Below are 15,510 nucleotides of genomic sequence, written 5' to 3'. Positions count from 1 at the left end.
CATCCCTGCATTTCCCGGCAACAAAATAATGAGGCGGTGGCAGGATCCGAGAGAGCCGAGTCAGCGCTCCCATCCGGTGGCGGCGGTGGCGGCGGCGGGCAAAAGCACGGTGTGTAAACGGCGGCTGGGAGTGGGGGCGGGGGGTGGGTAGTGTGAGGGCGGCGAATGCGGCGGACCGGGATCGACTTTTCAGCGGGGGGAGAGCGGGTCCATGTCCCCATTATTACAACACACGCGCACGCAAGCACACGCACACACACGCACGCACGAGAGAGGCAGTGGCTTGCTGATGTGAGCTGGGACTGGAGGTGCGTTCAGACCCGGTACCAGAGAAGGATTGGGGGGGGGGGGGGGTAATCGAGGACAAGGCAGAGTTACAGGGAAGGGAGGGTGGGGGGTCGAGCGGGCAAAAGCTTTGTTCATTTACCTCGCTGGCGACTGACGTCACGCTAAAAAGTCATCCACGCCCACGCCGCCATCCAGGTGACCTAATTCAGTTGACATAGTTAGTGGGGTGGGAGGGGGCGTGGCGGGCCGGTGGCATCATGCACAGTGAACACACAAACACACGCAGGGAGATCGTGGCGACACACCCAACCCAAGCCAACCCCCCCACCCCCCCCCCCCCCCACCCCGCATGAAGAAGAAGAAGAAAAAGAAGCGTACATGGCCCAAGCTTTGTGTTCCTTTAGTCAGCACTAAACATCCAGAGAACATTTATTCAAGTTTGAATACACGTGTCAATCAGAGCATGCCCTCAATAAAACAAGACACAAAAAGTTGACACAAAGTTCTACAAAGGATGCAACCACAAGATTACACTGTGACCACCACAGGGCAAAGGGGGTGGGGGGGGAGAACGGGAGGGGGAGGCGCAGCAAGGCAGTCGGGTGATCGTAAGTGGGGGGGGGGGGGGGATTGTTGCGTGTCTATGTGCTGCTGTCAAATTGTTAATTTTGCAAAAATATGACTGGCTTGACGTAAAAATGTATTTGTGTGGGATCGGGGGGGGGGGGGGGGGGGGGGGGAATAAAGATGGCAATTGGGTACAGGAAGAAACTGCCCCCCCACCTCCGGCTCCCCCGTCAACTCGATTGTGCTCACCACTGCGCCGTGACGTCTACCATGTGAAATGAACGTAAACGAACCCCCCCGCTCCCAACGACCAATGTGAAAAGCACTTGTTGCGTAGGCACCGAGTCCAGCTTTTCATTCACTAGTCAACATGCACCGCAGAAATAAACGCAAAGACGTCACTTACAAAAAAAAAAGAGGGGGGGGGAAAAAAAGGCCTACTAGATGTGGAGGGGAGGTGAAATGAGGGACAAGAGGTAGGCTGCTGTATAAAAACTAGAAGAGGTGAGGCAGTGGCTTCCTGCGTTGCCATGACGACAGCCGGGACGATGGGGGAGAAACGAAGGTTCAAGTACGGCTCGTGTGTGCTTTTACATGTACGACCCCCCCCTGACCCCACCCAACGTCGCGTACGCTTGGTTCTGTCCGTAACAATGCAGCCACTACGCGGCGTGTGCTTGTCTGACCTCTCGACTAAACTAACATAAGGCAAGATAAACTTGTTTTATAAAGAGGCCCGCCTCCCCCCCACCACCATCACTTGAACACACATGAGAATGGCGAGTGGCACGGAATTTGACTTCCTGTCGCAGGTGCGAGGAACTCAACAAAGGCGAAGGTGAGCTGGGATGTGGCTCACTACTGGCACAACCAAAAAAAAAAAAAAAAAAAAAGGGGGCCAAAGTGCACTAGTCACAAAATTAGGGAAATTCAGCTCTCAGGTGACATTTCACGATGACCCTGAAATGCGCTTTAACCTATACAGCTCGACTCCATTTAGCATCCAGACTGGATATAACAATAGATGTGTATATAGACACCCATGATTGCCTTTTTTCCATGAACGTTTGCAACGGCGTCCACCTCTATGCCGCTCCGTGACGCTTCTCGTCTCAGTTGGAATCGGCTGATAACACTAAGCTCGCAACTTCCGATTCGCTAAGATTCACAGCCGTTTGCTTGTCCATGAATGGACAAGTGGACATCCTTGAAAAGATTTATGGTAGACTAGAGGTGCAGCAATTAATCAACAACTAATCAATTATCAGGTTAATTGCTCATTATTTTGATAATCGCTTGATCGTCAAGATTCCTTATATGAAAATTATTTGAGTCTCAACAGTAAATATTTTCAGATTTCTGTAGTCATCAGTGAAAACAGACTGATTAACATTGTTTTTGTCAAAATAAGATCGTTGCAATCATCAGCTTTTGTTTTGGAAAACAACCAACATTTTTGCCAATTTTCTAACATGTTACAAGACAAACGCAAATGGATCAAAATTATTTTTGGTTTGTACATTTTATACAATTGTAATAAAGGGGCAGAAGTCAAATTTTCTTTTTTTTTTTTTTTTTTTAAATCAAATTCACCAATTGAAAAAATAATGGACACGTTCCTCGATGATCAATTCAGCTTCTTGTTAGAGAACCGCAAGCGGTGCAAAAAAAGTACTGTAATGCTGACCAGTTGAACAAGTGCATTGAAAACTTTGGAGAAGGACAAATGAAGTTTGACTGTGACGGTTAAGGCGCATTTTACAAAGCTCAACATCCCAAACTTTTTGAGAGTAGTGCATGTCCTCACGACTGGCACGACATCAGCGGAGGTCGGCGATGGCCAACAGGTGAGGGGCTGCGCTGCATGACGAACAGAACAGCTGCTCAAGCAGGTTAATAGCCCCGCCCCTTCCCATCCCACCGCACCCCCCCAAACAAACGCACACCAAACAGCCCGTTTGAGGGGGAACGGAGCAAAGGAGGGGAGGGGGGGGGGAGGGAGGAGGTGGCAGACTATCGGAAGGGGGGCTCAGGCGTGTGAAGGGAGAGTTCGGGGCGGCGGAGGATGGACTCCTTGCGCGTGGTCGGCGGCAACGGCGGCTCATACACCCTGGGCGCAGCTATGGCTGCGGCCACAGCCGCGGCGGCGGCGGGCACCACTGGCCTGAGGGCGTCCAGCGTGGCCACGGGCTGGCCGGACATGGCGGGCACCGCCTGCACGCCCGGGATGGCGGTCATGGCACCGGGGGAGGGGTAGGCGTACTGGAAGTGAGGGTACTGCTGCAGCTGCTGGTAGTAGTCAGCATAGTATCTGCAGGGGGTCAGGAACACGAGAGCATTACAAGGCGCCGATCACTCCTTCGTTTCATCCAAAAAGCAAAAGTGACTGATTATTTTGTCATTTGGCGGGCTGAACCCTTTTGGAAAAATAATCCAATTGCCATTCCGCCAGACACCCCCCCCCCCTAATATTGCGATCTAAAATGCGTCCTCTTTCCATATATTTTTTTCCACAAACACAAGCCATCACTTTCGGTATTACAATAAACGTCAGATTTACGGTACATAAAAGGTAAGGCTCGGGCTAAAATGAAGGCAAATGAACGATGAATATGAAAGACTTCAATTGGGATCGTTTACTTAACACTTTGACTTGCACCACAACTTTGCAAAATTCCACCGAACAAGCAAGTCTTGTTTGTCCATAAGGCAATTTTCCCAGAGGCGTTGGGGTTTGTCGACAAGCAGTTTGGCAAATTCCAGTCTCACTCTTCTATGATTAGTTTTCAAGAGTGGTGTCCTCCTTGGTCTCCTACCAAGTCCACTTCAGCTCAAATGAGGACGGATGGTGCCATCGGACACTGACGGACCTTGACCTTGGAGTTCACCTTCAATTTCTCTGGAGGTTGTTCTGGGCTCTTTTGCAACCATTTGCATTAGCCATTTCTTCAATTTGTCATCATTTTTTTTTCCCTGCAGCCACATCCAGGGAGGTTGGCTACACATCCGTGGTTCTGAACATTTGTGAATATGTGCAACTGTAGTCACAGGAACGTCAAGCAGCATGGAGATGGTCTTTTAGCCTTTACCTTTAACGTTCTTGTATATAATTTTTCTCTTATCTCCCGAGACAACTTGTTCCATTGCTTCCCGTGGTCCATGTTCAGTGTGGTCACCAAACAGCACAATGACTACGCCTCACCCTGAAAATAGGCAAAGTCATTGCTGTGTTGAGGATTAGGACATCCCTTGGTTGAACCTGTGGTCGTATCACTTCCAATCTTTTCTCGGGGTCCATCCTTTCTGTCCAAACCTTTGTTTTTAAAATGGATTCTGTTGAGCCACAGTTCAAATGCAATTTTTGAGCTGATTTTGGTTGGGTCATTTTGGTCACGTTTGTATTATTACTTTTGTCATTTCTCTGACCACTGCGGGTTTTACTTTAACCAAGGGGCACCAACAATTTTGTCCATGTGGGTGTTTCTTAATAAAATGCTTGTACTACAGTATGTGCCTAATGCTATTGCTAGCTTGGTTCAATGTGAAACAGGCCACAACCGACAGCTGTAAACAAGTAGTACTTACCAGATAGGTCAATTTCCTCGCTCACCATTCTCCAGGTCGGCTCTTTTTTTCGTACGGTCCCGATATCGGTAGCAGGCGTTATCAAAAGGTTTCCGGTGCTCATGACCAGCGACTCTTCGCCATTGCTGTCGGACGCTGTGAGCGAGGCAGCATATTCTCGACATGTGAAATTGAGTTGAGTAGGTGGGTACTTAGACATCAAATTTAGAGCTGCTTGTTTTGAACACCTTTGTCTTTCAAAGGATATTGCACATAAAACGGCATAGATGGCAAACTTAAAACATGTCACAGACTCATTGTGACTGTTACGCAACAGTAGGAAAAAAATAAAATAAAAAAAAGATTTGCTGGCACTGAACCATTAAGCAGGGAGACCTCACAGTTAAAGCAGACGCAGAGCATCCATATAAAATCTAACACAGTTGTCCTTTTACTGGTCACCTGTTCAGCATTCTTTTTAGATTTTTTTTTTTTTCAAACGCTAAATGCTAGTCAATGCTAAATTTCTTAAAGTAAATGGGGAATTTTTTTTTTTTTTTTTTTTTTTTTAAATCAAACCTCACCCAACAAGACGTATTACTGTCTAGTAGGTACAAAAGCGTTTTCATTGTTGTTGTTTTTTCTTTAAAGATTTGACACCAATAGATCGTTGCCATTCGCAGGAACAACTTGAGCGTAACACCTCGGTGTGTAGACGGCAATTAAAAAGAAAAAAGAAAACATCCGCAAGCCAGCATTGGAGACAAGAAGCTGTCGCTGGCTAGTTGGCATGGGACAACTACTCCTGCCAGATTCAAGTGGACAGAAGACCCAAGACCGTTTCCCAGGAAGAGACAAGACAACGTCTGGCCAAAACAATGTCTTCGTTGACCATGACTTGGTAGAGGGAAAAAAAACAACAAAAAAACTATTTTTTTTTCATATTGTCCAATCTTGATTATCATCACGATTTTTTTTTTTTTAAATGCCAGTTTTAAAGCATCTGTACTAAAAACTAAAGAAACTAGAGAGTAGTTCAACATTTTATTAAACATGAAGTAAATTTTTGAAACAAAATGAAAAAGATTAACATAGAAAAATATGAAAACATTTTTTACTCAACAGTACAACATATGTGGAACAATATAAAATAATACAGTGAACTAGTTGACAGTCTTGAGCGTTTTGGCCGGTATACAAGACCCAAAATAAACAAATTGCCCCCTCTGGAATAATGAAGTGTAAACATGATAATTTTGAAGTTATGATGCTACATTCGGTGGTAACATCATTTACGACCTTGGAGAGGTCTGGCTCTGGCTGAGTAAAAGCAAATCTTGCGTGTCAGAGGTAAATGCATGGAGCAAATGACAATATCTTGCTTGTCATCGTTTTTAATAGAGCTGATCTTTTGATTGATCGTGGTCTGGAGCTCCTCACCAAACTTCCGGGGAAACTTGAGACTAATTTCTTGTTAAAATCAAAACTCCTCCGTTGGCTTGTTTTTCAATGTTGTCTTTTTGATCGGAGACTTAATTTGAGGAAAAAAGAAAAAAGAAAAAAAAAAGTTGGGTCTTTCTCCCCGCTTTTTGTGTTGGATTAAAAACCAAAAACTAAATAATCAGTCACCTTTTCTTTTTTTGGGATGTTCAATTGCCAATTGAAAATGGAAAGAGCAAATGATACACAGCTTCATGAGCAAGAGGCAGGCAAACCAAGAGCTGGTGGTCGGCGGGCAGACGACGTCCTACCTTGCCACGTGGTCCTCAGTCGCCTCTGACGCCGCCTCCTCTGCGGCTCGGCCGGCAGGCGTGGGCAGCAGGGAGCGCCGCGGTTTGGCCCGCTGGTAAATAAAAGGCTTCATGATGGGGTCCGGCAGGAGGGGGGCAGTCCGCCGTAGCGGGCTGCGGTCCCGTTCGCTAGACTTGGCCGCCGCCGTCTGCTGCTCGGCCACAACCTGTTGACCTTGAGCAAAATAATGGGCCTGTCTGGCCGCTTCAAAGATGGCCGTCGCAGGGTCTGCAGCGCCCATGGCGGTGATGTGAGCGTAGGCGGGCGATATCGCCGATGCGACGGTGTAGGCGGGGTTGACCGCCGCTGCCGCCGACTGCATTTCTATGCCAGGCGCGGCGGTTAGGTAGATGGGGTTGGCCATTGTTGGCGTATAAACGGGCGTCGTGTAAGCGGAGGCCGCGGCGGGACTGGCCGCCACCTGGCCATAGAGGTTGGGGGCCACCGAGCTGTAAACCTGAGCGGCTCCCGACGTCAGCGCGGCCTGGTTGGCCACCGAGCCGTACAGCTGATTGGCCACGTTGGCGCCGTACACCTGACTGGCGAGGGCGCCGTACACCGCCGGGTTGACGGGGTTGCCGTCGGTGCGCGTGCCCGTGGTGATCCCGGTGAGAGCGGCGTACGTGGGGTCAAACGTGGACGTGTTGTACACCGAATTGTGCACGCTCTGCTGCACTTGAAGAGGCAGGCCCGCGGCGGCGGCGGCGGCGGCGGCCAGGACGGCGGCCTGACTCTGATACTGCTCCAAAGTGGGCTTCCCCACGGGGCACTCGCCGGCGTAGTGACCCTGTTTGCCGCAGTTGACGCAGGGGATCTTCCCAGTGGGAGTCTGCTTGCTGGGCTGAACTTTGGAGAGCTCCACGGAAAGCGGCCGCCCCTTGAAGGAGGTGCCGTGAAGCGCCTCGATTGCCTGAAGTGCGTCTTCCTTGTTCTCCATGTGCACAAAGGCGTAGCCTATGGAAGAGGAATGCCTGGCTGTCAGTGAGCGCAGGGACAACAATTAGCATCTCGGCTAACACCTAAGCACTAAAACTGAAGCAGGATGTGGACCATCACTACCACTAGGGATGCAAAATTCACAGAAGCGTCAACGTTGGGAGCTTCACGTGGGAATAAACCAGGAATTTACCAAATTGCTGCTCTTAAGGAACTTAGATCGATGGTCGGCGAAAATATATTTTAACACTGAGGTGCCCAAGATTTCATCGTAAACCCTCCTCCATTGCGGCCCTGCTATTTCACAGAATTTTGTTCGGTACCGTTTGTATAACTATTTTGTTCTGACTAGATGGTGGCACACTGCTTGACACTCAATTTGAAAGAAGAGTGTAAACAGGAGGCATTTCAAGATTAGTCTAGTTCATCAATTTGGAAATCCTCTTCAATCCTGTTTTTACGCCAACAGAAAGCGACGGTTGTAGGTTCATTTTAGCGTGTACCGTATTTTCCGGACTATAAGCCGCTACTTTCCCCCCTCGGTTTTGAACCATGCGGCTTATATAAAAGTGCGGCTATTCCGTGGATTTTTCTTCCACCGCTAGGGGCTCTCTAACTAAATTACAATACAATTGCCATCAACAGGATGCGACTGCAGGTGGAGGAGTTCAACAGGTGAGGGCGCTATGCACTAGGTTATGAATTAGGTGGTATGCGGAAGTAAAGCTGACAAACTGGAGAGTCAGCGGGCAGTGAAATGAAGATAAGTACTTTATTTTCTCTTGGTTCTGTTTCGTTTTAATCAGCAAAGTTGTTGCAGTGTAAAAAAGGCACTGTTAGTAAAGAATCTGTTCAGGTACATACAGTACATGTACATTTACAGTTCAAAATCGTTCTGTAAATGCAGTAAATATCAAATTTTTCAACATAGGTGCGTTTTTTTCCTCATCATTTTATTTGTATTTTTTTAATAGAGTGGGTGCGGCTTTTATAAAGGTGTGGCTCATAGTTCAGAAAATACGGTAACTGTTTGGGCATGAGTTTGGATGTACATTGCAAGATGATAAGTTTGTGAGTGTGGGGGGAAAAAATTTGATTTGTTTGTAAACAGAGGTACTAGCACACTCAAAAACTACCATATTCTCATTTTATCTGTTGCTCTCTGTCAATACATTGTTTTGAAATGTGTCTGTATTATTTTTGTATTATGTGCTCGAAGTCCGGTGTCGTAAAACGCTATAAAAACATACCTAGGGAGTATTTCTCGTATTCCGAGAGAGTTTGATGGCAACAAAAATAAAACGATTTAAGGTACCTTAATACCCTTGCATGTGGGCAAGGAGAGCTAAAGATTTGGCCAGACTATTGGCTTATGACAAAAACAAATTGACATTTATGCTTGAATATGCTATCTTTCCACTTAATTATTATCCATAATTCCAATGGAAACTGTCCAATTTGGAAACTTTCCTCCAAGTTAGAACATGGAGAACCGCAACCACATGCATGTAACAAGTGTGACACATTCACTTATTGATCATCTGCTGGGTTTTTCCTGCACAGATGATTTGGAGGCGGCCGCCTCCACAAGTAAACGATACTTTTATAACGAAGCAGATTTGATTTGTCTGTCGGTGTGAAGCCGACATTAGCAAAGTCAATCTTTTCTTGGGAACTTGTTCATCCAGTTGCAACGTGACAACATTTCACAAAAATCAAAGTCTGGTTGCAATAGCCACTTAAATCCCATTCATCAATATGTTCCCTGTTCGATTGTCGGAATAAAAGCGAGCTGTCTGTGCGTGCAGTCCAAACAGTTGGCAGACGGGGTATTCTCAATCTAAAACGGAGCCACGCTTCCCTCTGCTGGCGCTTTGGCTCATTAGCAATCCTCAAGCTGCTTGCAATTTCAAACCCTCCAAATGGAAAAAAAAAATGCTCAAGCGACATAACTCAACCTCGACATTGAATGTTTTCATTCAAATGGAATTCCAAAATTGTCTTTGGCAATGAATGCGTTAAATGCTCTTCCAGCACAGGTACATAACGGCAATCACTTTGGCCCACCCACACGCTATAAACGAATTAAAATATATTTTAGTGATTAAAACAAACAACGTATTCCTTAGCGCCTCTTCTGACTCTTGTTACTTCTCATCAGCGACAACTACTTTTAGGACAAATAATTTTGATTGATTTAATAGAGGATTTCTAGATAAGACAAAAACAGTTCAGATCGGAAAATCGTCTCAAAACGTCTCTTCACAAACGCCATAAAGACAATAACCGTTTCGGATGAAAAAAATGCGCCACTTTCTGCTGGGTGTCGAGGTCCAGTTTGGAGCCTCCGGAAAATAACGATTCAAAATGGTCATATTACTACTGATTGCTCTGTTTGGATTCTTATTTTGGAGACATGAATTGGTTGCTGCTCATTGCAGGGACAGTTCTACTCCAAGGCAACATGGGGCCGCGTACCACCATAAAATCTTGAAAAATCCTTCACTATTCGTGTTGCAACTTCTCAAAGTCATAAACTAGAATAAACCGTTGCACACTAACTTCAACACAACACCACTAATCACACATTTTAGATGCTCATTTAGTATTTTTAATCACTAATTTATGATGCTGCCATTAATTATAATGGTAGAACACCTAGTCAGTTGTCCACATTAAAAATCTGTGCTCACGCCAAGCCCAAAGTATCTAACATTACTATTGTCACAAAAAAAATAGCCACAGTGAAACTTTTGCTTCACGGGTTCTACGGAGTGAGGAAGAGGCACAGAATTTTACAAGAATTCTTTGATATTCTGAGCGAAAACTAGGCCTGAACAATTTGGGTAAATAATGTTCTTCAACGTTGGGATTGAATATGCGCTTACTTTTTTTAAGGTTCTTTTCTAATGTATTATTTTTTTCAACAAACACAAACACTTCCTAAATCTTTATGACAATAAACATCAGATTTACATGATAGGTTACTAAGATCAAGGCAAATATCAGCATTAATTCATATGAAAGACAATTTAGTATGAGTTAATGCTTCATTTGCATTTCCCTTACTATTACTGTATACTTTTATTACCTACAGCTGACCATCACATGTTCAGGGTTCAGCATCTACAGATTTGAATTTTTTTTAAAAAGAAGCCTTAAAATACTTTTTGGGGTTTATGTTTTTCCCTCCATTCCCGCATATCAATGTTTTTAATATATTTTGGGTTGTTTTAGTTTTTTGCATATACACGGGCGCCAATGATACGCAGATTTTCGCTCCCTACGCTTATGCTATCGATTGCGACTACAATTTCAGGTGTGAATTTACTAAATACTTTGATGTGTAGTCTTGTAAGCGTTCACCATGACAACTAAATTCGACCCAAGTCTGGCGTTAAGTACGAGTTTATTCTGTGCTGTAATGTAAATACCTAAATCACACAAACTCAATCACAAATTACAACAATAATGAAAACAAATTTGAGGCTTCACCACTTCAACTTTTCATGTTTCCCGAAACATGATATGTAAACGTGGATTGCACTTCTATAAAAGTTCATGTCTACGCCTTCCAGTCAGTAACATCCCATGTGCTAAAGTGTAGGAAAAGTAAGAAATCTTCAGATTTTAAAAACGAATAAAGGCCAACAGACAAATGCCTGCCAATATCTGACCACTGACAACTTGGCCCTCAGTGGAAAACGTTTGGATAACTTCAGTCAACGCACGTCATCAGGTGTCATGTCTTGACTCACCTTTGACTTTGTCGCATTCCAGAACTTTGCCAAAAGTCTGAAAGAGCTGCTGGAGGTCCTCCGTGGTGCACATGCCGCTCAGGTTGCCCACGAAGACTTTGGTGGAGTGCAGCGGCCGCCCCCGCGACTCCTCCACCACCAGGTTGCGCCCGCGGAACTCGCGGCCATTGAGCTCGCGGATGGCGCGCTCGGCGGCGCCCTCGCCCTGCAGGTGCACGAAGGCGAACTGTCGCAGCACGCTGCAGCTCACCACGTGACCGTACGGCTCAAAGATGGCCGACAGCTCCTCTTGGGTGGTGTCCAGCGCAAGGTTGCCCACAAAGAGCTTCACCGTGTGGCCCTTGTCCATGGTGCTGCGGAGCAAGGACAAAAGGACTGGTTAGCTTTGAATCATTGCGCGTCATCCTGAAAGGGGGGGGGGTCGCCCCATCTGTGGTCCCTTCTCAGGGTTTCTCATATTTCCCCAGGTGTTTATTTATTTATTTATTTTTTTCCAGGGGATGCCCTTAATATTTTGTCAGCTATGGGCATGTGAAGCCCTTTGAGACTTTCTTGTGATTAAGGGCTATATAAATACATTTGGCGTGACATAACTCATCGGCACGTGGGTGTCAATCAAAGCCAAATGGAAGGCGACACCGCGGAGCGCATTCCTATTTTGCGCCCAAGACAACTGGCTGGCCCTGCATCAGCTGCTTTTGCAAACAATCACAGCACATAGGCCAGATACAACACGCACTGTAGAGCAGAAAGAGGCCCAAGCGGTGACACCAGACCGAAATTCGGACTTCGATACGATACCGGTATAAAGTACTTCACTACCGATAGTGAAACAATGCCATTTAAAAACAGCTTAAATATCGGCAAATCCTCGCATTGCCAAAACTATCAAGTTTCTGGAAAAGGCAAAAATAGTAAATGATTTTTGTGCCATTAACATTACATTGACAAAGAGAGCAAGCCATTTTGAACACTTTAGATTGGTCAATCAATTGTAAAACCAATCGAGCCATGTGAGGACTGACCAAAAAAATTGATTTGTGAAAAAATATTAAATTGACCCAATTTGGACACAGGAGGTCCGATAATAATGATTACCTTCCCATGAGATAAAAATTGACACAGCAGTTCAACAATTGAACTAAAAAAATAAAATAAAAAAAAAAAAGATTCTCGCAGATGTTGTGATTCGCAGCTTTGATTAAAATACAGACAATGCTTCACAGAAGAACGATTTTCACAAAGTGCAGACAAAGCAATCACATTTTGCCTCTTATTTCAAGAATGGATCCCTATCTATTGAACTGCATTAGCACTTTCAGGGAGATTACAATTAAAATTGGAGCCCAACCGCTATGGATTTTTTGAGGCCGATGATTATGTGTAATAAATAATGAGACTGTCACTTGAGTACACGTACTGTAAATCGTTAGTGTACATAAAGGTCAAAACAATCAGCTGGCCATATTAAAAATACTGGTACAGAAAAGAGACGAGTATGGTGAAATTTTTCACCGAAAGGTGTCGCGGTACTCTTTTTAAGTACTGGCACTCCGTGAAAGCCTAACAGGCTCTCCATCTATGACAGAATCACAGCACGTAGATAAGACCGGGCCCTTGGCTGTTTGCTGCTTAATAATCACAGCACAGAGACCAGATCGCCTCTCCGGGTGCTTTTTCAATAAAATTACTGGTTGAAGTTGATAGGGCACTTAAAACGATGTACGAGGCCACAATTGTTCATCATCGCTACTGGGCGGCCCACACAGGACCGGTGTTTGTCACACTATCAAGTGTCGAATATATCGATGTTTTTGGACGTCCAAAATGTAGTAACACCATATGCCCTTTAAACGAACTGTCAACGATCCTTGTGGGGCTAAAATGGCTGTTTTTGTAGTTTGGGGATCAGTATTGAGATTGGTTTCAGTTGCTTCTTCTTCCAATAGACGGGACGGGGCTTCGAAACAGGGAACTTTGAAAGGAGAACAATTCCGAGAGTATAGGAACGTTAGCCCTGGTTCAAATCGATTGTCAAGACTCGATACCCAACCCTATGAGCAATATTCACAATGTTGTTGCATGCTGTACAAAGGTTTCTACACTCCAAAAATGACATGAATCTCTCCTTTTGAGCGTCCGACCTTAAATCACATCACTGCACTGTAGGTTCCGCTATCGCGCTTGCGTGATGATACCACTAGTCAGTCAGTAAATAATAAATAACTTCTTAAAAGCTTTTTTTTTTCGTTTGCGATTTGAGATAAGATTTTATGACTGTAAGTTATTCATCATGTGTTACTATATTTCAAGACTGATTCAATACCTCTTAGGACATTAGGGACGCGTGGGAACACGGGGTTGTAGTACTGACTTACATCTTTCATTCAGATACACATCTCGAAGCAAACTAGGCGAGGCTTAAATTTGATGAACAGATGCGCTTGCTATTTTACCTGAAAGACAATTTTCTTGACCTAATGTCATCCTGACTTTTTGGCTCTTCAGCGCTCCTATTCTCTGGTGGAGCACAGACTTTGGGTCGGAGGTGATCTTCAGATATCTCCCATCAAGTGGTGAACCTCAACTTCAAACTGCTCCACCACCACAGTCAACTTCGTTTTCAAACACGAATCGAGGGGCGCAAGTTTCCATCTCATCTACATTGTAGAGTGTTTGCAACACACAACTGTATCAGGTAAACGAGAGCCGCTCTCCTGCTGTTTGCCACAGCAGATCAATGGTACAGGCTCCATCAGCTTCTTCAGAGCGGCGTGCTGATGACGTCACCTGACGCTGAGTCATCACATTCGCGTCGACGCAGACTTGCGTTAGCAACAACGGCCAAGAAAAGGGAATAAACAACGAGCCGGTGTCGGTGCACACACAAAATGCGTATATAACACATCAACGCTCAACAAAACATGGACGCAAGGGTGGAAAAGCAAAAAAGGAAACAAACACGCCGTCGAAAAACCGAGTAGAATCAACACACACAAGTCACACAATGAGACCGCTAGCGTCTGTCATACAAGCACGTCGAGCACGTACACGGGAAGAACCAGAACAAAAGGGCGGCCTGCACCAACATTAGACGTGTTGGCGGTTTCGGGTCCGACCACAGAAACAGGAAAGCGTCGAGCGCTGAAGGGAAGAAATGTTCCAATCGACCATCTTACCTTCGCTCTGCTACTGATCCCGTTTTTCAAAATGGTCGCGGCTGCTTCCGCCTGCCTGCCTGCCCGGCATTGAAGGGGGAGGGGTGTGCGTGTGCGAAATGTGTGTGTGTGTGTGTGGGGGGGATTCCACGTCAACCCTCGCTCGTTTCGAAGTTATTCTCATTCTTTTAACACGTTACATTCTCACGAAAATACGGGTTATTTCCAGTATGTATGTTGGTGGAAACCAGTAAAATAAACAAACAAACGCTGCTAGTGTACAGTGGTACCTTGAGTTAAATTCGTTTTTTTAACTTATATATGAAAAGAGCACTATTGTAATACATGAAAACATTTCTTCAATTAAAAAACGGATCGCCAAGTGGAAATTCACCTTGCACTGATGTCAACAAAATGGCAGGGAGGCCCTTCCAGTTTAGCAGATTACGTGATGATATGCACAAAGTTTTTAATTTGTGATAGGGATGGTGGAGTGCCAATACCAGCCTTATTTTAAGGTATCGGTATTCTTGGATGCTGCCGATACCGGTCACAGATACTTAATTAAGGCAAACGAAATCTGTCGAGTAAATGCGCCTCAGCATTAGATGGCGCTATAGTACGGCAGCTTGACACAACAGCGAATCATCTGCCTCAGAAACAAAGGTCTTTGTTCACAAGTTTTTGTCATTGTGTTAAATTAAATTTTATATATCAAAAGTACTACAGGTGTCGTTACTCAGTATCGGTGAGCACTCAAAGAGTGAACACTAGCCCTGTTATCGGTCTGAAAAAAGTGGTATCAAACATCCCTAATTTGTGATCGTAATAATTTGTGTCATCAGGAAAATATCGATCAGGAACTGCCCCCTTCATGATAATTAATTATAGGGGCCCAGATTTTGGTGTAATACCCCTGTCTGTAGCCCAACACCCCTGTCTGCAGCCCAACCCTTATGTGTGAGCTACTGCCACCCATAAAAGTAAAGTAAAAAAAAAAAAAAAAAAAAAGATTTTCGAAAGTGTTATTGAGGCAAAAGTGCAAGTTGATGAGTGGCTTTAAGGGGTGTGGCCTAATTAGTGACTCCATTATTCAAATCTGATACTTATCACAGCAGTTAGTTCCCTTTTAGTCTTTTCCACGCTTTTTTAAGAGTGTATTGGTGTTGCTAGCCAAGCAAGCGCTGATACAAACGTACATTTGGAGTAACCGCAGTACTGATAGAAACATTCACACCCCCTTCCTTTCATGAACCAGGAAGTAGCTTGCTAACTCAAAAGCAAACAGAGGTTTGATTTCCCCTCCGACGTTTATTACCAGTTCGACTTTGGTGGAGGTCTGTGGTCCACATAAAAGAGCTTCAGCTTATAATTGTTTGATTTATTGTTTAAATTTATATATACATAGACACAATTGTTTGTACTTCTCTGTTAATGAAATACAACAC

General features: G+C 44.9%; 1 protein-coding gene across 6 annotated transcripts; it reads right to left on the bottom strand.

The window, feature by feature from the left end:
* Positions 1 to 672: 672 nt before the first annotated feature.
* On the bottom strand, positions 673 to 14,214 carry rbm14b (RNA binding motif protein 14b). Of its 6 annotated transcripts, none has more exons than XM_086024656.1 (4): positions 14,084 to 14,214; positions 10,905 to 11,257; positions 6,171 to 7,185; positions 673 to 3,166 (listed from the first exon to the last, which is right to left on the bottom strand). In XM_086024656.1, exons 2-4 carry the CDS (start codon positions 11,251 to 11,253, stop codon positions 2,869 to 2,871), a joined length of 1,662 nt encoding a protein of 553 aa, XP_085880782.1. In that variant the 5' UTR covers positions 11,254 to 11,257; positions 14,084 to 14,214; the 3' UTR covers positions 673 to 2,868. The 6 variants fall into 6 exon arrangements, with proteins under 6 accessions (XP_085880782.1, XP_085880785.1, XP_085880783.1 ...); XM_086024659.1 differs by having other exon boundaries at positions 6,171 to 7,164; XM_086024657.1 differs by having other exon boundaries at positions 13,956 to 14,084.
* Positions 14,215 to 15,510: the final 1,296 nt, after the last annotated feature.

This window comes from Filicampus tigris, chromosome 2 (genome assembly GCF_054856515.1).
Source record: "Filicampus tigris isolate MCC_2025a chromosome 2, RoL_Ftig_1.0, whole genome shotgun sequence".
Lineage (NCBI taxonomy): Eukaryota > Metazoa > Chordata > Actinopteri > Syngnathiformes > Syngnathidae > Filicampus > Filicampus tigris.
Note: the sequence above shows the minus strand (reverse complement) of the source record. Positions and strands in the feature narration are given on the sequence as shown.

What these genes read in the sequence shown, in the direction of transcription:
- rbm14b (XM_086024656.1), bottom strand. Translation starts at nt 11,253, where the DNA reads ATGGACAAGGGCCACACGGTGAAGCTCTTTGTGGGCAACCTTGCGCTG. An exon ending in GGAATGCGACAAAGTCAAAG is followed by an intron (nt 7,186 to 10,904) that starts GTGAGTCAAGAC and finishes GCTCACTGACAG; the next exon opens with CCAGGCATTCCTCTTCCATA. An exon ending in ACTGAGGACCACGTGGCAAG is followed by an intron (nt 3,167 to 6,170) that starts GTAGGACGTCGT and finishes GACCCCCTGCAG; the next exon opens with ATACTATGCTGACTACTACC.